Below are 24,082 nucleotides of genomic sequence, written 5' to 3'. Positions count from 1 at the left end.
AATCAGAAGGTAACACCTATAAATTTATTGATAACTTCTCAATCTACTGTATGACTATTGGTATCGCCCACCAAGTAACGAAACCCCGCCTTAAAACGAAGTTACATCAACAACAACGTAAAAAAATAAAAAATACATGAAAAAGATGGCAGGACAAAATTTTATTGTGGCTTATTGTAGTTGATTTGAGGTTATTTATGTGAATTGTGGTGTCTTGGGGTGAGTCGCCGCCCTGCACTCAGTAAACAAACGCTCAGTGGAATATTGTCAGCCACCCGGCGGGGAACACTCGTCCTGACACTCCGCAGGGCGTCCCCAGGGGCGTGTGTGGCTCGCAGGGAGTAGCACGAGAGCAGCAGGTGACAAGTAGGTAAAGTAAACTGTGGATTGCTTATAATATTCACCCAAATATCCGCTCTGTTCCTCAGCTTTCATTATTTTCTGCCTTAGATTACTAAAATATTCTGTGTGGGAGTGTTTGTCGTGTTGTGTTTTGCTGTATTCCATTATTTGTGGCTTGTTTTGATGTGAGTATATGTGTTCACTGGATTCACTGGAACATTAGTTTTGTCCCTCAGCTTTCGTAATTTTTCGTCTAACATTATCGAAATATTCAGTGTGGGAGTGTTTGTGGAGGTGTGGTTTGCTGTGTTACCTTATTTCCGGTTTGTTTTGATGTTGGGATGGGTAAATGTTTCTTGTATTCACTCAGATATCAGCTGTGTCACTCAGCCTCCATTATTACCTGCTCTACACTATTGAAATATCCAGGGGTGTGTTTGTGGGGTTGTGGTTCCATGTATTTCATATTTTCTGTCTTGTTTTGATGCTAGTGTGTTTCGTGCGTTCAGTCAAAGTTAACCTCTGCATCTCGGCCTTCACTAATAACCTGAACTCATTTAAGAGGGATGTTTCTTGACATTTGTCCCATTCTTTTGGCTACTCTCAAACCTGCTTGGGGACTGGCATCTTACCTCCAATCCAAAACCATTAGATTATTTAGTCAAATCTGTCACTAAAACCCAATTCTTTATGGTGGTGCCAAGTATTCATTGTCAGCTTTGAGTATTGATGATTTAGTGAGGTGTAAATGGAGCAGTCTTTGTCAGTTTGGAGTTGAATCCCAAACACACTGTCTTTCTGTCTGTGTGTGTTTGGGTGTGCCTGCTGAAAAAAAGAAAAACATTAAACTGATTTCAATGAAATTTGGTATAGGTTTCCACACCATCCATACACTCACAAAGCAGTCACTTAGCCAACCACACAGGACTCACAAGGCTGGTTGTGGACCCAACAAGCCTCACACCACTACAAGTCTCTGATAAACTCTGGAACTCCCTGCCTGCTTCTGTATCTACCTATGACTTGAGCTCATTTAAGAGGAAGGGTTCATGACATTTATCCCATTGTTTTAGCTTATTCTCTTGACCCTGTATGGGAATTGGCATCTCATTGGGCCATTTTCTTGATAATTTGACTTACCTTTGGCCAGATTTCCTTTCTTGCATTAAAAAAAAAAAGGGGGGGGGCACCCCAACACACGAGGCCAACACAGGCAAGGGTGTGGCACAACTCACAGCTTGACACAGAAGCTGCATAGAGTTTGACATGGCAGAAGACAGGTTTTCTTTTTCATGCAAGGCTTTTTAATTACCTCAGATTATCACTAATTGGTTGCTTGGAAGCCATCTGAGCCGTATCCCCCTAACCTGCATCATTCTCTCTCTCTCTCTCTCTCTCTCTCTCTCTCTCTCTCTCTCTCTCTCTCTCTCTCTCTCTCTCTCTCTCTCTCTCTCTCTCTCTCTCATGCCTTTGTTAGTGTGGGTATCTCTTCAGGACACAATCAATGTTTCAGGCCAAGCCCCATGAAGAAGGTCAGCCAGAATGATCACCAGCCACAGACAGAACAGCACACATTCCACTCGGAAGAAGGTGCAGGTAAGTTTGTGAATATTTCAGTGAGGCTTTTGGAATATTTGGTGGTCTTAATAATATGTAACTTGCTCTTAGTATTATCACAAGCTACAGTGGAATGTAGCGTGATTATATTGGGGATGATTGTACACATTAATCCAATAAAATTGGGATGTTCTTTATTTATGGTGTTTCTAATGAGAATAGCCATCATAGTGTCATGAAATACTGTAAAGTTTATGTCTGGTGTATTTTCTCTTACTTTAGAATTATATCTGTGCAAAATTTTCAAACATTTATGGGGAACATCATTGATAATAGAACAGTTGGAGGGAAAATATGCAGTGTTACACAAGTACTGAAACAATTCAGATGAAAACAATGCAAAAACACCTCAAAATAAGATATTCAGTGTATTAAGTGTAAGAGGATAACAACCACCGACCAACCCTACATGCTTGCAATCTGCTGCAGATATCCTTTGTGATCCGCGATGAGGTGGAGAAGTTTCACCGCTCGTCTGTCAACTCACTGCAGTATGACCCACACCTGCAGCGGCTGTACTCCGCTGGCCGGGACTCCATCATCCGGATATGGAACTGCAAGAATCAGCGGGAACCTTACATCCAGTCCATGGAGCACCATACAGACTGGGTTAATGACATTGTGCTGTGCTGCGGTGGCAAGAACTGTGAGTGGTAGTGGTGGTGGTGGTGGTACACTGGCAGGAACCGGGAGTCACATGGGGTTAATCTTCCGTCAGGGCCATTCTGCTAGTGATCTTCTGGCTTTCCTTACCTAGTCTTGGCCATCCTCTTTTAGAAACTTTGGTGAAACTTTTGTTGTCGTGTTAGACATCTCAAAAGCTTTTGATAGAGTCTGGCACGAAGCTTTGATCTCAAAACTACCCTCCTACGGTTTCTATCCTTCTCTCTGCAACTTTATCTCAAGTTTCCTTTCCGACCATTCTATTGCTGCTGTGGTAGATGGCCTCTGTTCATCTCTTAAGTCTATCAACAGTGGTGTTCCTCAGGGTTCTGTCCTGTCATCCACTCTCTTTCTATTATTCATTCATGATCTTAACCAAACTTCTTGCCCTATCCACTCTTTGCTAATGATACCACCCTACACTTTTCCACATCTTTCAGAGATGACCAAGCCTTCAGGAAGTCAACAGGTTATGCAGGGATGCCTAACTTCTGACATTTCTTAATTTTCTGATTGGGGCAGAGAAAACTTAGTAGTATTCAGTGCCTCAAAAAACTCAATTCCTCCATCTATCAGCTTGACACAACCTTCCAGACAGCTATTCCCTCTTCTTCAGTGACACTCAACTGTCCCCCTCTTCTTCACTGAATATCTTCAGCCTGTCTTTGCTCATAATCTAAACTGGAAACTTCACATCTCATTTCTTGCTAAAACAGCTTCTATGAAGTCAGGCATTCTCTCCAGCTGCTGACTCTGTACAAGGGCCTTATCTGCCCTTGCATGGAGTACTCTTCACATGTTTGGAGGGGGCTCCTCTCACACAGCTTTATTAGATAGGATGGAATCAGAAGCTTTTCATCTCATCAGTTCCCCTCCTCTAACTGACTGTCTTCAGCTTCTTTCTCACCACCGGAATGTTGCATATCTTGCTATCTTTCATCGCTATTTTCATGCTAACTATTCTACTGATCCTGCTGACTGCATGCCTCCCCTCCTCCTGTGGCATCACTGTACAAGGCTATCTTCTTCCTCTCACCCCTATGCTGTCCAACTCTCTAACAGGAGTTAACCAGTACTCCCAGTCTTTCATACCTTTCTCTGATAAACTCTGGAATCCCTTGCCTGTGTCTGTATTTCCAACTTCTTATGACTTGACTTCATTCAAAAGGGAGGTTTCAAGGCATTTGTCCCTATCCTTTGGCAAATTCTATTGGCTCTCTAAGGAGAGTAACAACTGAGTGGGGTTTTTTTTCTTTATATTTTTGTTGCCCTTGGCCAGTTCTCTCTTAAATAAAGCAAAAACAAAGAAAAAAAAAACCTTCCTTAACACTGATTTCCTCTGTCATGGCTATTCTGTTGCAAACGTTTTGTCTGTTGTGGGATGGAATTTCTTAGTTAGAGTTTCCTAGAATGGATTGTTATGAATTACTTCTCCTTTCAGTCATCTCCATTCTCCCTTGTTTACAAAATGGACATTTAATTTTGTTTTTAGTGTTTGTAAGTGGTAAAAATTATGAACAAGAAAGGTAATGTTGAATTTCATGTTTCTTTTCAGTGATATCAGCCAGTGCAGATACAACAGTCAAAGTATGGAATGCCCACAAGGTGTGTAACGTGTCCTGCAGCAACCTGCAAGATGTGCCAACCACTTGCCTTTTGGCTAAAACTGCTTGTTGGAAAGGGAATTAAGGAAATTGATATAGATAACTGTTAAGAATAGTAGGAAAGTAAATTTTTGATGGTTGCTATCAACTTTATATATGAAAAAGGAAGAATTTGAAAATTCCAACTTTTCTCAGGATACTGCATAGAAATTGCTTCAGAGAATTCTTCCCCATTATTAGATTATAAGATTTCACAGATTGAAAGCTATTGTATTTACATATATACTTCTGATCATGCTGACATATTGGCATGAAAATGTCATAAACACTGAGAAATGACCCCTCTCATCTTGACTGTATGTAATCCATCTCCCACGCAGGGCTTCTGCATGTCCACCCTGAGAACTCACAAGGACTATGTGAGGGCACTGGCTTATGCACGGGACCGGGAGCAGGTGGCCTCTGCTGGGCTAGACAAGGCCATCTTCCTGTGGGATGTGCAGACCCTCACAGCACTCACCGCCAGCAATAACACTGTCACCAGTGAGTGCCTGTTGTGTCATTGTTGTCACCATCATGATTACTACCACAATTATATGTATTTTGTCTTGATAGGGAAAGCTCACAAGATAAGCTAACTCAATTCAGATATTTTTTCACATTGCCAGTCAGCATTTTATGAGATTGGTTAGAAAAATGTTCACCTGGTGCATGTTTCTTGGTAGCATTATATGGTGGGAATGCCGGTGTGTGTGTGTGTGTGTGTGTGTGTGTGTGTGTGTGTGTGTGTGTGTGTGTGTGTGTGTGTGTATATTTACCTAGTTGTAGTTTTACAGGGCCTGGGCTTTACGCTCCTATGGCCCTGTCTCCATATCTACACTTATCTAATTTTTCTTTAAAATTATGCACACTCTTTGTTGACACCACTTGCTCACTCAAACTGTTCTAAGTCTCAACACATCTTTGTGGGAAACTTTATTTTTTTAACATCTCTCAGACATCTTCTCTTCATCAGTTTTTTTTACCATGCGATCTTGTGCTTCAAATGTCATATTCTTTTCTCAGGATCAGTTTCTCATTATCCACTTCATCCATTCCATTGATCAATTTATAAACTTGTATCAGATCCCCTCTCTCTCTTTTCTGTTCCAGGGTTGGTAGATCCATAGCCTTTAGTCTCTTCTCATATGTCATCCCTTCAAATTGTGGAACCATTCTTGTAGCCATTTTTTTGTAGTCTCTCCAACTTCATTATGTGTTTCTTTTTATGTGGGGTCCACACACAACTGCATATTCCAATCTGGGTCGTATTATTGTATTTATCAATTTCTTCATCATTTCTTTGTCCATGTAGTGAAATGCTAATCCAATATTCCTTAGCAAATTATATGTCTCTCTGAAAATTCTATCAATATGGCTTACTGGTTGATTGTTTTCTTCCATCGTCACTCCCAAGTCCTTTTTTTTTTTACTTTCTCCAGTTCTACTCCATCTCCTATCTTATAGATTCCCACTGGTCGTCTTTCACTCTTTCCCATTTCCATGATATAACTTTTGTCCACATTGAATTCCATCTTCCACTTTTTACTCCATTTCCAGATCTTATTTAGGTCTTGTGTGTGTGTGTGTGTGTGAGAGAGAGTGAGTGAAGAGATACTGAATAGTGTTTGTTGTTGCAGCATCATCCCTGAATGGCAATAAGGACTCCATCTACAGCCTGGCCATGAACCCGCCCGGCACTGTCATTGTCAGCGGCAGCACAGAGAAGCAGCTGAGGATCTGGGACCCTCGCACTGGCAATAAAATCATGAAACTGAAAGGTTGGCATGCACTGAGTTTTCTTTATTCTCAGTGGTGTTCATATCATTGTTGATACATCATTAGCACTTTAGTGAACACCACAGCATATTACTACCTTTGGTTGTTTATTTATTTGTTGTTATCCACCATCAGGCCACACAGACAATGTCAAGGCTTTAATTGTCAATCGTGATGGGACTCAAGTGATCTCAGGCAGCTCTGATGGAACTATCAAGCTGTGGTCGCTGGGCCAGCAGTGCTGCACTAAGACCATCATGCTGCATGAAGAGGGAGTCTGGGCACTTCAGGTAATGTATAATTGTACATGTGGTGCCTGACACCATGATGGGGGGGTAGGGCTGGTGTTGGTCGAAAGTTTTGCCTTCACTACATCCTGCTGCTATTAATGCTTAGCCATAAATGGATATGTTATTGATCACAGAAGGATAAAATATAGAATAGTGCATTGTTGTAGAACATGCTTAAAACTACTACTATCATAATATGAATTCAATATATTATGTAACAAATGGTTAAACTCACTTGTGGAATACTATGCCTTAAATCTAGCACATCATGTGATGGGAACTCAGAGGAAGGAAATTCTCAGGTAGGGTACCAAAAGTATTGAAATAACAAGAAATTCTTACTCCTCCTCCTTTCACAATAAATTACAGTGTGTATCCCTTCATCAGGTAAATGAGAATTTCACAACTATATACTCTGGAGGGCGAGACAAGCTTATCTACAAATGTGAGACACGTGCGCCAGACAAAGGTGTGCTGCTGTGCCAGGAGTCGGCACCGGTACTCAAGATGCTGCTCACCCCAGACAACTCGGCTCTCTACGTGGCCACCACCAACTCTGCCATCAAGTGTTGGGTGCGTCTACGCATAAGTGATTATTAATGGATAGAAAAATAAGAGAAAAGTAAATTTTTTTCATGCACCACTTAACACTGCTTGATCCTTTTAAATATTACAGAGAAGGTGCTTTGGTAAATCTTTGCTTTCCTACATCAGCCAGGTAATGTTGTTTGGGATCTGCTTGTTTAGTAATGTAGTATTAACTGCAGAGTAGCTCAGATGGAATGATGACAAGTGATGGTGATGTACACAGCCAGTCACAAGCTGTTCTCCTTCCTTCCCTCAGCCACTCAACAACAGACTGTCCCACGTGGAGGACTACTGTGACAACGAGGAGGTGAGGGAACTGCGGCCGGTGATGACACAGCCAGACTGGACCATCAAGGGTGGCCCGGCCATCAAGACTTATGTCGTCCTCAATGATAAGCGTCACGTCCTCACTCGAGACACTGAGGAGAATGTGGCACTCTGGGACATACTTAAGGTAAAGGCAGCATGTTGGGTCATTCCCAGGTGGTGGTAAAATGTGATCAAGCTGACACTTTCCAGGATGTAGAGATTTGCATTATTCTGTCTTTAAACACAAGGTTTTAGACTTATTCACCTTTGAAATCTGTCAGAATAATAAAGTTTTTGTATTTTTTTATTGTAAAGTTGAGGAAAAATAGTAGTGTATGCACTATACTTGCTCCTTAACATGACAAGGAAGGTGTAATTCACCACGGTTTCCTGCTGGTCACCCAGCTAGTCTTCCCCATTACAGAGCGAGCTCAGAGCTCATAGACCGATCTTCGGGTAGGACTGAGACCACAACACACTCCACACACCGGGAAAGCAAGGCCACAACCCCTCGAGTTACATTCCGTACCTATTTACTGCTAGGTGAACAGGGGCCACACATTAAGAAGCTTTTATTTTTATGGTAAGGCCTATAGCGCCTGTAGGCATACTTGAAGAGGGTATGGGAAGCGTTGTTCAGCTTCCGCCCATTAGTGGCACAGACAGTTTTATTTATAGTGGTACCCATATTAGGGCCTATATCACCACCGAAGCTCATCTTGGGTGTAACTACCTAGAACCTGGGTATCATGGTGACGTGTAAGTAACTTTAAACCACTCGACAAATGGCAAAGTGTTTTAAGGCTGTACGTGGTGGGATTCAAACCTACACGTGGATGTCTGCCCGATCCCACGCTCACCACCTTATCCACTACGCCACCGCCTCCGCCTTGCCCATTTGCCTCGCCACTTTCCAGGACTCGAACCCGGACCCTCTCGGTTGTGAGCTGAGCATGCTAACCACTACACTACGCGGTGTGTGTGTGTGTTTTTTGTTAGTATTACACACCATTCTTTGAGAAAAGATTTTTTGAGTGATGTTTGTTCTCCGCCACAGGCCACTAAAGTGGAGGAGTTGGGGAAGGTTGATTTTGAGTCAGAGAAACAGAAGAGAAACAAAGCAATCTTTGTGCCAAGCTGGTTCACTGTGGACCTCAAGACTGGGGTGAGTAGAATCTGGTGGTGGTGGTATATGCTAGATTTATTTTGTGACAATTAAGATAATAAGAACTGTAGTAGACTTCCTGGTGTAATGTTGCCAAAATGTTTTATTGATTTATTCTTTACTGTAATTATTTGCTTAATATGTGTGTTTTGTGCATGCTTGTGTTTCTCTGTACAAACTCCAGCATTTATGTGTGTGTTCCATGGCAACAGATGCTGACCATCCACCTGGCAGAGAAGAGGGATGAGGTGGACTGCCTGTCAGCCTGGGTCTCAGCAAAGGAGGCAGACTTCCCCACTCAAGACGGCCTGGATGTCAAGTGTGAGTATTCGGTGACCAAATATTTTCTTTTCAGTGGGATTAGTCATTGTCTTTGATTGTCACAATAAGTTTTAAAATTTTTGTTAAAGATGAAAGGGTTTGATGCAAAGGAAAATTTTATTGCATAAATATGCACTCAGTACTCTCTTAAAGAAAATTTTCAGTAAAAGTTTGATGAGCATTTTTAATCACCATTGCTTATATTGAGCACAAGTCATTCAGTTTTGCATAATTGCTCTGTGGTATCTTTTTGTGTACTGAGAAAGAACCAAGACTTGATGTAAACAAGAATGCCTCTGCTCTATAAGGACTTGTCTTAAGGTTGAAACATTTCCCTGCAGTGAACTATGGCGAGCTGCTTCTCAAGGCATTGTTTGAACACTGGCCCCGCACCTACATGTATGACGATAACGAGGGGGGTGAGGGGGCCGAGGCTGGACCTGTAGCCAACCAGAATGGTTTTAGTCCAAAGTCTGGCAATGAATATTTCTCCATTCCTCAACACACACCCGTCATCATCAGGTATGTGTGTGTGTGTGTATGTACGTGAGATAAATCCTGCCATAAAGGCCAAGCTATTATTTTTTCTGTAACTTTGCCCTTCAACTCAAGTAATGACTGAGGATGCCTCTTATATTGTGTTTCTTGTCACCTCCTTCCCTGACTGGATCCCTCCTGTGGCAGTGAGATCCAGGGCCGCACATTGTACCGCCTGCTTTGTGGGGATGCCGGTGGTGATGCGGAGGGAGTGCTGCTCAATGAGATGGTGCCGCCATGGGTGCTGGACATTGTGGTAGAGAAGACTTCCCCAAAGCCCAAAAATAAGGTGTACTTCTTCCTTCTGCCACATGCCTCCTCCGGGATCAAGCGTGAGAAGAAGTGAGCCAACTATCTTTGTTTTGTTCTCTCTCTCTCTCTCTTTTTTTTTTTTTTTTTTTTTTTTTTGCCATGTGGGCTTTTCACGGGAATTTATGGACTAAAGGAGATACTTTTAATCATAGAATTCTCAAGCATCAGACAATATAGTGTTAAATTCCTTCACCATTGCATCAGGTGCAGTCATGATGGATGAGGTTGGCTATAGTCTATGGTGCACCTCTACAGGAGGCTTTTCACCTATGTTAGTAGTTTACTGTGATGCTTTTAGAAGCCTTACATATAGTAATAGCATAACTTAACCTGCTGTATCTATCCTTCCAGGGACCGACTGAGTGCAAATGACTTCATTCAGATCCGCAAGGTGCAGGAGCACGTGTATGAAAAGGTGCTGGGTGGAGGCAGCGACACCGGTTCCACCACCAACAACAACAACGACCGTGGTGGTGATGACAAAGCAGAAACAACTTCACTAGCAGAGGAGCGGGTCCAGCTCCTCTGCAATGACAAGGTGAGCAGTTTTAGGAAGCAGGTCTTGAGAAAACTATGTGTGTACTTAAGGTTACTTAATGTTCCACCTCATGAGATGTGCTTGAGTTGCTGTCCCAATGGTCACTGTTTCTTGTTATACCTGGAGTCATTGAGCACACCTCCCTGCAGGTACTGGACCCAAACATGGACCTCCGGACTGTTCAGCACTTCATCTGGGGCAACACCTCCCAGGACATAGTGTTGTTTTACCGACCAATCAAGTGAGAGCGACCACGCTGTGTTGGGCTGCCATTCTTCTTCCTGCGCTGTGAGCCGGAGTGAACTGGTTGCTGATTATTTTGGCCATGAAAAATATTGTTATATATTATTGTATAAATGGAAGGGTTTTTTTTTCTTCTAGGATTAATGTAACATTGAGGTATTCACTTGCCAAATCTCTTAAATCAGAATCATATGTTGAGGTCATTGTCACTGTATAGATACATTTTCATCATTCTGTATTTTCATATTCCCATTTTTGTATGTATGGTCCTCTTAGGCCTTGGTTGCTGATATAACCATCACTCTCCTCTCTTTCTTGTCATCATACCAAAGCTCTCTCTCTGACATTTTCTTTGTGTCAACTCTCAGCAACACTGATCCAGTCTCAGCCACTGCTCCACTGACACCGTTTGGAATCTGTGTACGCTTGTTCCTTCCATGTTGTATTGTTGTTTTGATTAGTGTGTGCACCTTTGAGGAGGACCATTGTGGTGGAGGATTTGGTTCTCACTTGTTATTTTCGTGACTGTTTCAACCAGACCTTTAAGGGAACCTCAGGAAAGATGTAACTGGTGTAAGGTCTTGAATATTTATATTTAATAAGACTTATTTTGACAGGTAGTATAGAAGACTGTGTCCAACACAGACGAGGACGTTGTGGCCCACTGTATATCAAAGTCTTTCAAATAACAAACTTTGGCCATTTGTTTATTATATTTCTTGTTTACTATTGACACACCTGCTCTGGTTTTCCATAGTGAGCTATGCAGTTCTCTTCTTTATATGGAAAACCAGTTACTTAGCATTTTCTTTACAGTGTATCAGTATGTTGTGGTTTATTATCTTGGACTCTGACAATCTTTCATTTATAAAAACAAAATTAGATAGTATGCAAGAAATTTCCTGTAAATATATTTTTGATGCATAGACCAATGAGTGGCTGGTGTGTGAGGCGCCCACAGATCTGCTGCCTCGCCAGCCTGCCGCTGCCACGCCAGACAAGCTTGGCTTCCTGCATTTCAAATACTATAACATAACATTTTCTCAAATATCATTTTACTTATTTTTTGAGTTGGACAGTAATATTATGCATAATTTATTCAGTACTTTCATCTCTGTATGAAACTGAATTGATTCATAAATGTGCAATTATTGCAAGTAATTTTTATATATTTAGAGGTGCAATTTAGCATGTCTGAATAATATTCCCACAGCTAGTAGCACACCATAAGGTGTTTATTGTCTCAGAACTTTATAGAAAATGTTCCAAGGTTAAACTGGCCTAATTCTTGTGAGGCTACATTGGTTACACTTTGTGTGTATTGCAGGAAATTTCAGTTTTTTCCTTTTTTGGGTTTATTTTGTGGTCAGTGAGTGACAAGCCAATGTTAAGAAGCTATGAGTCATGAAGAAGGAAAGATGATGTGCATTGAGTGAGTGAAGCACAACTGCAGTGTGTTGTTAAAAGATGTGGCCAGCCACCAGATGGGGCCCTGGGGCATCAGGGTAGACAACATGTTGCCAGAAGAATAAGTGTATAGCAGCAAAACAAGAGTTTGAGGTGTATTGCCATTTTCACCTTGGTGTGCTGCAGCTAAGTTGGTCTCCTGGGTGGGAACCTCTTTCCTAAGCTTTGTGCATTTCATCGTGAACTGGCTGTTGAAGGAAGGGCAAAAGGCCTGGACAGAGGGCACAGTGGGGCAGTGTGTACCCATATGCCACATGTAAGGTGGAGAATATCACTGGAACACTTGTGATTCAGGTGAAGGATGTTTTTATAAATGATATTACTTGCTGAACAATAGAAAGAGTGTGTGATATCAGTTATGTGCATGTGAATATTCAATATTTTTGTTCAATAACAGCCAGTGCAGTTTTGCAGTCATATATTTTTACATCATCCGTGATGTTTGTCAAATTCATAACTGTACCTTATATTTAGTTCATAGAAAAGTGTACATATAGAAGGTAATTAGAAATGTGAAATTTTCCAGTGTGTATGCATTATGTAACTCATTTTCTTACTTTTAATGTTTTGCTTCAGGTATGTATTTGATTTTTATTATATTATGTCCTTATCTATGCTGAATCTTATAACCGGGTAGCCTGCTCACTTTATTCCTCATGACCAGACACAGACAACCATTGTGAACCAGTAGGAAGGATGCTGAAGAGCGTTGCTTTGGCTTGTTCAGATTGACTTGATGGAGAAGCTGCATCTCATTCCTGTGCACATTACTGACTGGTGACTTATTGTGACCTTTTCTCCTTATCAACCTGGGTTACTCTCCCAAACACTGATATCTATCTTTTTCAAGAGGTTCTTGTGATAGTTTAACATATTCTGTATTATCAATAGCAGAAACGCCCATGAGAACTAACAAATTCTCTGTGACTTTTGAAATTAAGTCTGTATCAGAGAACAAAGTATTTAAAGATACTGTAAAGATCTTAGTATAATCCTGGCGCCTTAATTTTTTGTCCATTTACCTCCAAACCTTCACAAAATCATTCATAAGTAAAAAGTGTTATAGTCTTTGTCAGTAACTCAAAACACGATATTATGCTTACTTTACGTTTAGGTTGGGTTAGATTAACTCTGCTTTGGTCTGTTTGGTGGGGGAAACCGAAATAGACCAAATTTCGCATTTCCTTAAAAAAAAAAAAAAAAAAAAAATTGGGAAACAAATGATTGTTAAAATCTAAGGAGACAACTGATCATGTTTTGAAAAGGAAGCGCTTGTACAAGTAAAGCACACCTGGCTTAGAGAGTCAGTATATTAACGAATTCTTTGACCCCCCTAAGTCCATATTTTGCCTAAACTAACGTAATCTAACTAACCTAACGAACTATGGTAGCTATATATGAACTATCAAAATTCCGGATACCTTCACAAGTTCCTATACATCCGATATGATTTTTTAAAACATGTACATCAATAAGAAAAAAACAAACAAGCAAACAATAATCCAAATTGAACTTCATCAACACTAGTTAAAGAGTAAAGATTGGCGCGTGGCGTGAGACGGCGCAATGAAGGGAGCATCTACTCCATACAGAACCCATACACGTTACTGGTAAAGCAACCACCACCCGGTGAACCTCGCACTCCCCCCATCTCCATCTGTGCCATCATTTAATCCTACAGAAATATGAATTGTGTGTGTGTGTTCTTTTTAACAGATTAATGGAAGCTGAAGTTCCGGACATTTGAGGGATTTTCGGAAATGCCCCCTGATGCAGATTTCGACACGTGAATTCCAGACGTATAGCAACCCTGCCAAACCCCGCCACCTTATACTAATGTATTACATGTATACAAAGTATTTTGTGAAGGTTTAGAAGAAAATATAAGAAAATTAAGGCGGCGAAGTTATACTGAACCCTATATCCAAGGTGCAGCTCCTCTTGATAGTGATCGGTGATTGCTTTAAAAATATATTTGATTGTAATGATTTAATTGAAGAGGTGGAGCTTAACCCCTAGACTGCTAAATAATATCATTGTATTGTATTTCAGTAACTTTATACAATTCAACTAAGCAAAAACAAGACTATGGGCACTTAAAATGTTGAAATCTGGATTTTTTTTTTTTTTTTTTTTTTCTCATTCACAACTAAAACTTGTACTTAAATATTAATTGAGCGTAAGGACAGAGCAGTGAAGGGGATGATCCACCAAGGTAATCTGAACCACTATTGTCTGCATGTCAACAGGTCAACGTAATGTCCCAGTAACCACGAGAACCTTAGCAAGCTTCACTTCAAGGCTACCTAAGCTGCTGTAGACTATTTATTTATTTACTCCCCCACTGTTTACCTCCCCGCTTTTTTTTTTTTTTTTTTTAAGTGATGCATATACATACCTAAGCTTCCTCAATTTGTGTCTGCTAGTTCAATATTAGTTATCCACCACACATCACTTCATCTGTAACTAATGGTAAGAGTAAACTGTATAAACTATGAGAGCTCTAGAGTGTTGTTCTCCCCCACGTTGGTGTATTGTGCTGTACCTTTAGGTGAGAAATGGTTATGTGTATGTAACTCTAGCTGAAGGTCACTCGCGTAGAAATCCAAGCAAAGTAAGAAATTCTCTCTCTCTCTCTCTCTCTCTCTCTCTCTCTCTCTCTCTCTCTCTCTCTCTTGACATGTTCTTAACTTTTTTCTTTACCCAATGTTAATATATATATATCTCTCTCTCTCTCTCTCTCTCTGACATGTTCTTAACTTTTTCTTTACCCAATGTTAAATCTCTCTCTCTCTCTCTCTCTCTCTCTCTCTCTCTCTCTCTCTCTCTCTCTCTCTGACATATTCTTAACTTTTTTCTATACCTTCCAATGTTAAACTCTCTCTCTCTCTCTCTCTCTCTCTCTCTCTAGACATATTCTTAACTTTTTCTATACCTTCCAATGTTAAAAGACGTTCTTAACTTTTTTCTACTCTCTCTCTCTCTCTCTCTCTCTCTCTCTCTCTCTCTCTCTCTCTCTCTCTCTCTCTCTCTCAATAGTTCACAAACAATTATTCATTTCTTTACAGCACAAAGGTCCTGTGATATGTAGTATATTGTGTTTTACTTCCGAAACGTTTCAAGGCGGGAAGTGAGGAGCGCAGGACCTCAGCCCGCATACAACTCCACTGTCTTATCTCGATGACTTTTTAACAGGTTGTAATAAGTTAGTCTCTCTCTGTCTCTCTCTCTCTCTCTCTTCTTTTACAGTGGGGATTTCTGTGGTGATTATGTAACTTGTTATTCATCATCAGTGATAAAAGTAAGAACAGGTGTAGTGATCCTTGTGATCTTTAAGAATGCGTAGCTCTTGTAATTATGAAGCAAGTGTCCTAAGCATCATATTCTAACACCGCACCGCACTTTCACAGCACTCCAAAGGCTGTACTGTAGCAGAAGTGACACGAGGTTTAAAAGACTTTAATTATATTATGCTACTAACAGATTAAGAAGATCCCTGCGTTATCTGAAGAGAAAATATTACTATTAATTTATTCCTGATCATTTTGCTTTATTTTTTTATTTATTTAATCTATTCTTTTATTTTTATTTATTCATTAATATATTCATACATTTTTATTTATCTTATTTTTACTTTATCTTATTCTTATTTATTCATTTTTACTTATTATTTATTTATTTATTATTATTATTATTATTATTATCATTATTATTATTTCTATTTGTTTATTCATTTGTTTTATCTATATTAATTTTTATTATTATTTATTATCATTATTATTTATTCATCTATTTATTTATTTATTTATTATTATTATTATTATTATTATTTCTTATGGTATCGGGGAGAGAGCAAAGCCTTTCAGTAAATGAGGAGAGAGGGTGTGAGTGCCGTGCCCTTGGTGGCGTGTAGTACTTGTGTGATCCCATGATTCCTCAAGGACGTCACCCTCAGATACTACCCACCGGTCTCCCTTCTGGTGAGTACAGTGGCTCTAGTACCTCGCCAGGGTACATGGGGTACGCTAGCCTGGGTGTTTATGGACGAGATGATCTGCTTGTTGTCCTCATAGTTTGTCACGTTTACTTGCCGTGCTGTAGGGAAGGTACTAAAGTGAGACGGTTTTATTTACCTATTTTCTTCGTGTTTAGCAAGGTGACATGCTCAAAACTTCGCGTTACATTAGCTGTTACTTCTAAGAATGGGTTGATTTGTTTGTTGTTCTGTTGATCACGTTTCCTTGCCATATGTCGCCGGAAAATAACAAATCAAGATTTTTTTTTTTTTTTTGTGTGTTTAACGAGATGACAGCCAAATTTTGTATTTCTTTTAAGAAATAGTTGATTTGTTTGTTGTCCTTAGCATGTCACGTTTCCTTATCATGCTACAGGGAAAATGTCAATACAAGATCGTTTTAATTGGTTTCACGTGCTCAGCTGAAGTTCTCGGTATTATTTGTTTAGCTGTTGAGTCACAACGCGTGCTTTGAGTGCTTCACCCTCCCATAAGAGCTGTTTTCAGAGGCCAGAGAGATTCATGATTAGTCAGATGATTTTTTACCCCAATGATGACGCAGAACCCTTGCCAAACTGTCACAACAAAAACAGTGAACTTCCACTAGAAACTGAAGCTGATGACGAAAGTTTAAGAATACTACCCAACATCGATACTGCGTCCATCATTCGCGTTATACTATTGATGACGAGTCCACGATAAACAGAGAGAGAGAGAGAGAGAGAGAGAGAGAGAGAGAGAGAGAGAGAGATAGAAGGTCAAAGGAATCATTTTCATTCCCTCTAACTGATTCACCTTCAGGAAAAGTTTGTCATGGAAGCTACGATATTCGAATTGTGCAGTATTCGTCAGTGTTTTCAAATTCTTTACGTAAGAGATAAGACTGTTGTAGTCTCAAACGTTTCGGCGTCTTATCTGCACTACTTTAAACAAGCTGTAGTGGAGGTTACGAGTAGTACTACAGTTTCTATCTGGGTCCCACGATTGTAGAGGTAGTTTCTTAAGGATTTTGCATCACCCATGTCAAAAACATTAAAAATAACAGGCAAGATAACCCGGTCTGTTATGCGCGACCTCTGAATACACTTATAACAGTCCTTACGAGAGACCAGCACGTCACAAGATGCGGGCCCAAGATGTATTAATGCGTGGCTTATCGCGAGGCGTGAGGTGGCTAAAAGTTATATCCGATTGTGAAAAGTATGCGATTCAAATGTCAGTTATACCACCGAAAAATAGCAATGTCAACGGTACCTCCTGGAAAAAAAAAAAATTGAAAGCCGAGTAGTAAGATGACATGGTTAGATTTATGAATGAATGACAGACCGACAAGGGAGAAATCATCCAAGTCGTAGTAGAGGACGTAGTACTGTACAGTACAACACATGAAAGCTGTAGTATTACTGAGATGGACGTGGAAGAAATGGCAAAGTTGTCGGCAGTGTAAAAGATTAACGAGCAGCAAGTGTGTCTGGGTGAGGGAGACGTAAACAGGAGCAGAGAGGAGCGACCTAGAGGCGGCGGTGCTGGCTGGTGCTGGTCCGTGGCAGGTCTGGTGGTGACGTCACGAGTCCCGAGAGGCGCGCTGCCCTGTGAGGTGAGGGAGTTTCCCCATCCGCCGTCAGGTTGCCTCCTCACATCCCACTTAGCGTTTTAAGACTTCACCCGCGGGACGCAACGCGGTGAGTGCAAGCAACACCGGCCTTTCAGTCATCGTCAGTTAGACACTAGGAACAAGAGAAATAGGTGTCGTTACGCGGAATGCGGTAGCAGGAGAAAGATAATTGGCAACTGCACCTCCCATCCACATTCCATCCCAGACAAGTTGAAAAAAGCTAAGTCTTGCATCGTGTGAAAGTTTACCACCTGAAACAGGTGGTTGGTGTGTTTTGGTGGGTCGGGGAGGGAAGCTAGCATCTGTTGAGCTCTTCAAGAAACCTTGACACTGCAGAGGAAATGTTATCGCGTATTATTACTAACAGTCCGAGTAAAGGTGGCATATCTGCACTCATAGTACTAACAGTGGTAGTGCTGGCTGGCAGCCAGATGGCGGTTGACGCATTCTCTCTCTCTCTCTCTCTCTCTCTCTCTCTCTCTCTCTCATTACATGCAAAAGCCATGTCCCCAGTATTAGTAGTTTAATTGTTAGCGTCAATGGGAGTAGATATTGTGGTAGCACCTATTTGGTTATCTAATAGCATTTGGTAGAAACTCGACGTAATATGAGTTAACTTGCCAATGCAGAATATATATTACATGCGTAAACATGAAGGCTTTTAAGCTTTTGTCTCCCATAGGTGAGCACCTACACACATGCAACTCTTTTTCGCTTCTTTGCTTCCCGTCTCCCTAGTGACTCCGTTCCTTATGGTGATGGTGAAGCTGGCGCCAATGTGAAGCTGTCTAGGGGGTGGCGCCAATCCCCTCACTTACCTAGACTCGCCTATACCCCGCGTCGCCAGCCTCGAGGCGGCACGAGACTGGTGAAGAGACAAATAAGAAGTGACAGAGGGAAGGAGACACATCGCTTAGCAGGTTTTTATGAGATTTAGGATGGCTCGGAAATACACACCACTCAAGTCTCTCGGGCCAGGCTGCCTCACTCCTGCAGGATGATTTTAATGCTGTAGCTGATAATTCCGTCGGACAGCTCGTGATAACGCTATATTTGGAGGAAACAGGAAGCAGAGAGAGAGAGAGCGTATGTGTACTGTATTTCCAAAACCAAAACTAATACTTTGTTATGTGCATAAGTTCCATATCCGTTTGATGACTCTGAATAAGATAAAAAGAACATGTATCAGACAAGGACAATCAAACACTCAAACAGAAAAAATAAATAAGCGAAAAGAAAACATGAAAGCGATGCAAAATATCTTGACATTCCACATTCAGCCACTTATATCAGAGAAAGTAAGGAAAAACGTTAAAGAAAAAAAAGTCGAACGACACAGGAATGGCAGTTGTGGTGGGGACGTGGGAGGAAGCAACAGTAGCAAGCACAGGATACGATGTGAGATGAAAGCATGAATAAACGCAAGACCTTCTGCAGATCTAGGAAGTTGAAATATTACATCTGCTATTCGTCCCATGTTCAGCGGATGACTGCATGGAGGAGGAAAGCGAGAGAGAGAGAGAGAGAGAGAGAGAGAGGCAGGGACATGAATGAAGGAAGGAATACAGGAGGAGGTGGCGTGGAGGCAAGGAGAAGCAGCGGTGCGTGGACGACGAGGAGGAGGAGGGAGAGAACACAGTATACATGGAGGAAAGCGAGAGGGAGCTTGGGAACAGCCCTTAGGGAGGATTCAGGGGGAGGGGGATGACGTCACGAGGAGGACGAGTCTTACAATATTCTTAGTATCGGTAACAAAGGAAAAATATAACTCCTGACTCACATTACATTAGAATGCCTGCTTGCCTGCCTGCCTGCACACACACACACACACACACACACACACACACACACACAGGAAATAGAGGTAAATTCAAGGGAACTCACTCTATTACGTACATGTTACATGTGTCAAATAGCAGAGGCCATTCATGTGTGTGTGTGTGTGTGTGTGTGTAAGCACATGTAAATATACACGACTTTACTAAAACTTACGTTGCCTAAGTTTTTGTGTCCTTAGTGGTCCGTTATAATCATTAGGTAGACGGTGGAGACTAAAAAGTGTGTGTGTGTGTGTGTGTGTGTGTGTGTGTGTGTGTGTGTGTGTATGATAAATGTGTCGCGAGACAGGTACGGACGTCCAGGTTTAGCTACGTGCTGGTGGGAGGAGGAGGAGGAGGAGGAGGTGGTGGTGGTGGTGGTGGCAATGATGGTGCCAGAGTGGCGTCTATCCCCCACCACTCCCTCCACCCCACTGCTGCCGTCACTGACACATCGTCACCACTACTACCACGGACACCCCTTCCCACCCTCCTCCTTACACACACACACACACACACACACACACACACACACACTATCAAGCTCGCGTCACACACACACACACACACACACACATGGCAGTAACACATTGCACAACGGACGTCACGTACGCTGCCGTTGTCCGTTGCTGTCGACAAGGAACTCCGCAATGCTAAATTTGGTTCGCCACACTATTGGTGCAGGTAGTGTAGTGCGACCAATCTCTACTATTTCTGAGTGTATTTTGACGGTGGTGACGTCACTCGGGGCTGCCAACCGCTGGGAGCTCTCCGTCAAGGCCGCCTGCTCCGTCCGTGTTCAGTAAGGAAACCGCTCGCTGTGATGCTCCCCTGACCAGCCAGTCACAGCCCGAGAGACGTTAGAAAGGAACATGTGATTGGTTAAGATGAGGTGGTGGCTAACGCTTTCCCTAAACACATGGCATCCACCACAAGCATAGATAATTATTCTAAGATGACTCTTTTCTCCGTATCGTTATATTTCTTATCGTTATCGAAGAGACGGGCTCTTGAGCAAGTCACTTCAGCTGCCTCTACCGCTTCGAGGCTCCGGCAGTAACATAATAAGGTTATAAGCTATGCAATGAATTTCCTACGCTAAACTTTCCGTCTCCAAGTGGGAAGAGTCGCGTGGGAGTGCTTGGGAATAGCTGTGACGAGTGTGGAGGCATTTCGTGGGAGGAGAACGGGGGTGGGGGTGTATGGGGGAGGAAGGCATGTCAAAAGGGAAGGAGGAAAAGGAGGAAGGCTGGACGGGTTTTGATAACTCTTGTAGTTTCTGCGAGGTGCTTTCCTGGGAGGTTGTAAAAGTAAGGTGAGCAAATGTAAGGAAAATTATGTAAACAATACTTGAGAGAGAGAGAGAGAGAGAGAGAGAGAGAGAGAGAGAGAGAGAGAGAGAGAGAAATTAGGAAGATGGAATGTTGTCGTGGTAACGAGGTATTTTAGTAATGTATTCTCCACCAAGCACTATTACTCCCTTCATCATACATGCATACATACATTCACACATACACACTTCCTCTCTAAAACTAATGGTATAAGAATAGGACAGAAAACACAAATTCAGCAATTTTAGCTTTGCCTTGCATGTGGTATATTCAATTAATGCTTTAGTGACTTGCAATGTTTGTTTTCTTGCATTTAAAGTAGTTTCATATTTTTTTTCGTATCTATAGCATGTGTTGTATCTGGTTTCACATGTCTGTTGTGTCGTCTCTCTCTCTCTCTCTCTCTCTCTCTCTCTCTCTCTCTCTCTCTCTCTCTCAAAAGGCAGCATAGAGAAGGGCTGTGGTAGGGAAGGAGGAAGGATGGAGTTGAGAAGGGCGGAGGCTAAGAAATACGATGGGGGGTAGGAGGGACATTGAGAGGGAGGAAGCCAGGAAGGACGGACGAGGAGTGGGGGCAGGAAAAGAAGTCCACACGTGATGGCAACAGTGTGTGAGTTAAGCATCGTCACTGCAATTTCAAAACAATGAAAGTTTTACCCACAATCTCCCGTTGTGCGTGTGTGTGGTGAGCGCAAGCAAAGACACCACCGCGTTCTCTTCCCCAGAGGTTCAATGTGTCAAAGAAATTGAGGTCTGGGGCTTGTAAAGAATCCACGGTTTATCAAATTTATTTCGGTGTTTGGCATTGTGAGTGAGAGAGGGAGGGTAAGGGAGAGAGAGGGAGGAGAGTGAGAGAGAGTTCCTGGAAATAGGATATAAGCAAAATTCATCATACATTTCCTCAACTTTTCATTGATACCTCAGTTAAAGTCATTCTTGTTATCAAGCGGCTTTCACGACATTGATATTTAGTTCACAACATTATTAACATCAGTGGCTCATGTGACGTCACGTATGGTGTGGAAGGCGCATACTGCGTACACACACACACACACAGTCACACACAGGTGGCCCGGCTAAGGTTGTCTACACCATCACAGCGCCATGAATGTAAACTAAGGCCTCAAATGTACTCAAATATTACTCTATTGTCGTGCAGGCTACGGAGAACGGGAAGGATTATAGTGTGTGTGTGTGTGTGTGTGTGTGTGTGTGGCCAGCACATTCCAGCAGAGAGGGCCGTGCTATCGCCTCACGCGCGCTGACTCACGGCCGAGGTAGCCCCTGCTGGAGGTCGGCCGCCGCTCACCGCCCTCCTCCTCCTCCTCCTCCCGCTGACCGCTTCCCCGTGTGAACTCCGGAAATATATCATTATGGTTCTTGGGTCAGCCTCACACCACTACCCTCTGCACACCAGCCGCTCTTACTCTTTCCTACGTGCTAGTGATTGCCTGGAGAGATGGTTACGGTGTGTGTGTGTGTGTGTGTGTGTAGAGTATTCCGCATTGATAAATTCATAGCCACGCACTTTGCATCACAAATGAATTCCCACAATCGCGTATTAATTTCTATTCCGAAGGAGGAGAGCGCGATAACAATCATCATCGTCGAGAGAGAGAGAGAGAGAGAGAGAGAGAGAGAGAGAGAGAGAGAGAGAGTCCCAGAGAAATGAATGAATCGCCGCTGAATGGGAGACTAGGAGGGGGGTGAGAGACTGGAATCATGTATATATATATATATATATATATATATATATATATATATATATATATATATATATATATATATATATATATATATATATATGAGAGAGAGAGAGAGAGAGAGAGAGAGAGAGAGAGAGAGAGAGAGCAACAATGTAAATGCGTAATTGTAAAGTGTTAAATTAGCTACCGTCATGAGAGAGAGAGAGAGAGAGAGAGGGCTATCCCAGCAGCTTGAGCAGGGGACATATTTTAAGGCTAGCACTGTTGGTCTCCGCTTCAAGCTGAAAGAAAACAACATGAACATTCCAAGCACCAACAAAAATAAACACTTGGACCATAGAAGTAAAAACACAGAAGCTTACGAGAATCTCCACAAAAAGAAATTAATACATGTGTAAGGGGGAATCCTAGCAAGCCCAGGCTATGAGGGAGGATAGGAGGGGGCGTGAGCTTCCCAGAGGATAAGCAGTGTTAAGTGAAACATTAAAAAAAGTGTCTAAATCTTGCTAAACATCGCGGAGTTACGTCAAGCCACAACATTCAAGGGACAGTGTGGCGCCTAGAGCAGAGGGGCTTCCCTCGAACTAACTCTCACGAACCTCACATACCTAAACCCTCCGTCTAACCCAGCTCCTAGCACATCCTCGCACTCCTGCACGATAACCATACTAGTCCTTACATTCATCCGGGTGTTTGGGGCCGAGAGGGAAGAGTGGGAGTAAAGGGGATGAGTGGGGCTGAGGGAGGTGGGGGAGGAGCGTCTTGACATGCGTGAGAGTTAGTGAGTGGAGCGGGGTGAGTATAGAACAGCTCTTAGTCTTGTTGGTGGAAGGTGGTGTGGCGGACGTTGTGTTTCTATATGAATGCACTGTATTTTTTTCACATTTCCTAACCTGCTGGACTTGAGAAATACACGATCCGCAACCAGTGAGGCGGGCGTGTCTGTACCGTGCAGGGGAGAGTGTGTTGCCTGTCGTGTACAAGCTGGGGGCGGTGAATCTTGAGTTAAAAGTGGAGGAGGAGGAGGAAGCCCATTACTTTCCTAAGGGTCTTTAAAAGCTATACTCGTTGTGGTGTTTGTGTTAGATGCACGGCGGGCTGACGGTGTTGAGCCTAGTGTGTCATAAGTCCTGACAAATGTGACGAGATTTAAGGACAATATTTCGTGTTTACCGTGTACGTGTGTGTGTGCGCGCGTGTGTATGTATACGCCACCACCAGTCACCACCACCATCACCACTACCAGTAAGTACAGATTTAGCAGTTATAATCATTCACTAACTTGTTTTCCAGTGGGGTGAGGGGGGTGGGGAACAGTGGGAGAGAGAGGGGGGGAGAGGGGTGTATTTTTGAATGAAAGGGGTGGTGGTGTGGAGGGGAGACGTGTGTAATGGGTGGGGGATAGGAGGATTATAGGAGTGGGGAGTGTGTGGTGGTGGTACAGTTTTGAATGATGGGATAGGAATTTAGTGGGGAAGGAGGGGGTGGTAGGGGGAGTGTGAAGGGTGGTGGGGGATTAAAGTTATGTGTTTCGGGGTTTCGTAATGTGTCAATGTTGGTGTCAGTGTTATGTGGTGTGTTGCACGGTGTTAAGTGGGAGTTGAGGTGTGTTCGTATTTTGTGTGTTGCGGAGGATAGGATGGGTGGTGTAGGGGGGTATGCGTGTAAGTTAGGTGGTAGGGACGTGGAGGAGGGGTGGGGGGGATATGGGGAGATAGGGGGTATGATAAAGAGGCAACACACACACACACACACACGTACAGTTTATATGATCTAAGTGCCTG

At 42.4% G+C, this 24,082-nt stretch overlaps 2 protein-coding genes across 5 annotated transcripts in view; both read left to right on the top strand.

Moving 5' to 3' along the window:
- The first annotated feature begins 212 nt into the window (after positions 1 to 212).
- LOC123513401 (WD repeat-containing protein 48-like) lies at positions 213 to 12,426 on the top strand. 3 transcript variants are annotated; one of them, XM_045270543.1, is made up of 15 exons: positions 213 to 366; positions 1,856 to 1,938; positions 2,389 to 2,605; positions 4,178 to 4,227; positions 4,607 to 4,769; positions 5,906 to 6,046; positions 6,180 to 6,334; positions 6,722 to 6,907; positions 7,179 to 7,376; positions 8,289 to 8,396; positions 8,609 to 8,717; positions 9,059 to 9,239; positions 9,402 to 9,596; positions 9,918 to 10,104; positions 10,254 to 12,426. In XM_045270543.1, exons 2-15 carry the CDS (start codon positions 1,885 to 1,887, stop codon positions 10,347 to 10,349), a joined length of 2,040 nt encoding a protein of 679 aa, XP_045126478.1. In that variant the 5' UTR covers positions 213 to 366; positions 1,856 to 1,884; the 3' UTR covers positions 10,350 to 12,426. The 3 variants fall into 3 exon arrangements, with proteins under 3 accessions (XP_045126478.1, XP_045126476.1, XP_045126479.1); XM_045270541.1 differs by having other exon boundaries at positions 214 to 370; XM_045270544.1 differs by lacking the exon at positions 8,289 to 8,396 and having other exon boundaries at positions 214 to 370.
- A 10,670-nt stretch (positions 12,427 to 23,096) lies between these two features.
- The window catches only part of LOC123513398 (transcription factor HIVEP3-like), a 40,540-nt gene continuing 39,554 nt past the window's right edge, over positions 23,097 to 24,082 (top strand). Inside the window, exon 1 of one of the 2 annotated variants that reach the window (XR_006677328.1) lies at positions 23,097 to 23,543. The gene's annotated coding sequence lies outside the window, so the exon portion shown is untranslated. The remainder of the gene's footprint in view (positions 23,544 to 24,082) is intronic. The other variant, XM_045270536.1, reaches the window with a different exon arrangement.

Source organism: Portunus trituberculatus, chromosome 36, assembly GCF_017591435.1.
Source record: "Portunus trituberculatus isolate SZX2019 chromosome 36, ASM1759143v1, whole genome shotgun sequence".
In the NCBI taxonomy this organism is placed as follows: domain Eukaryota; kingdom Metazoa; phylum Arthropoda; class Malacostraca; order Decapoda; family Portunidae; genus Portunus; species Portunus trituberculatus.
The sequence above is the reverse complement of the archived record's forward strand: the minus strand, read 5'-3'. Positions and strand labels throughout refer to the sequence as shown.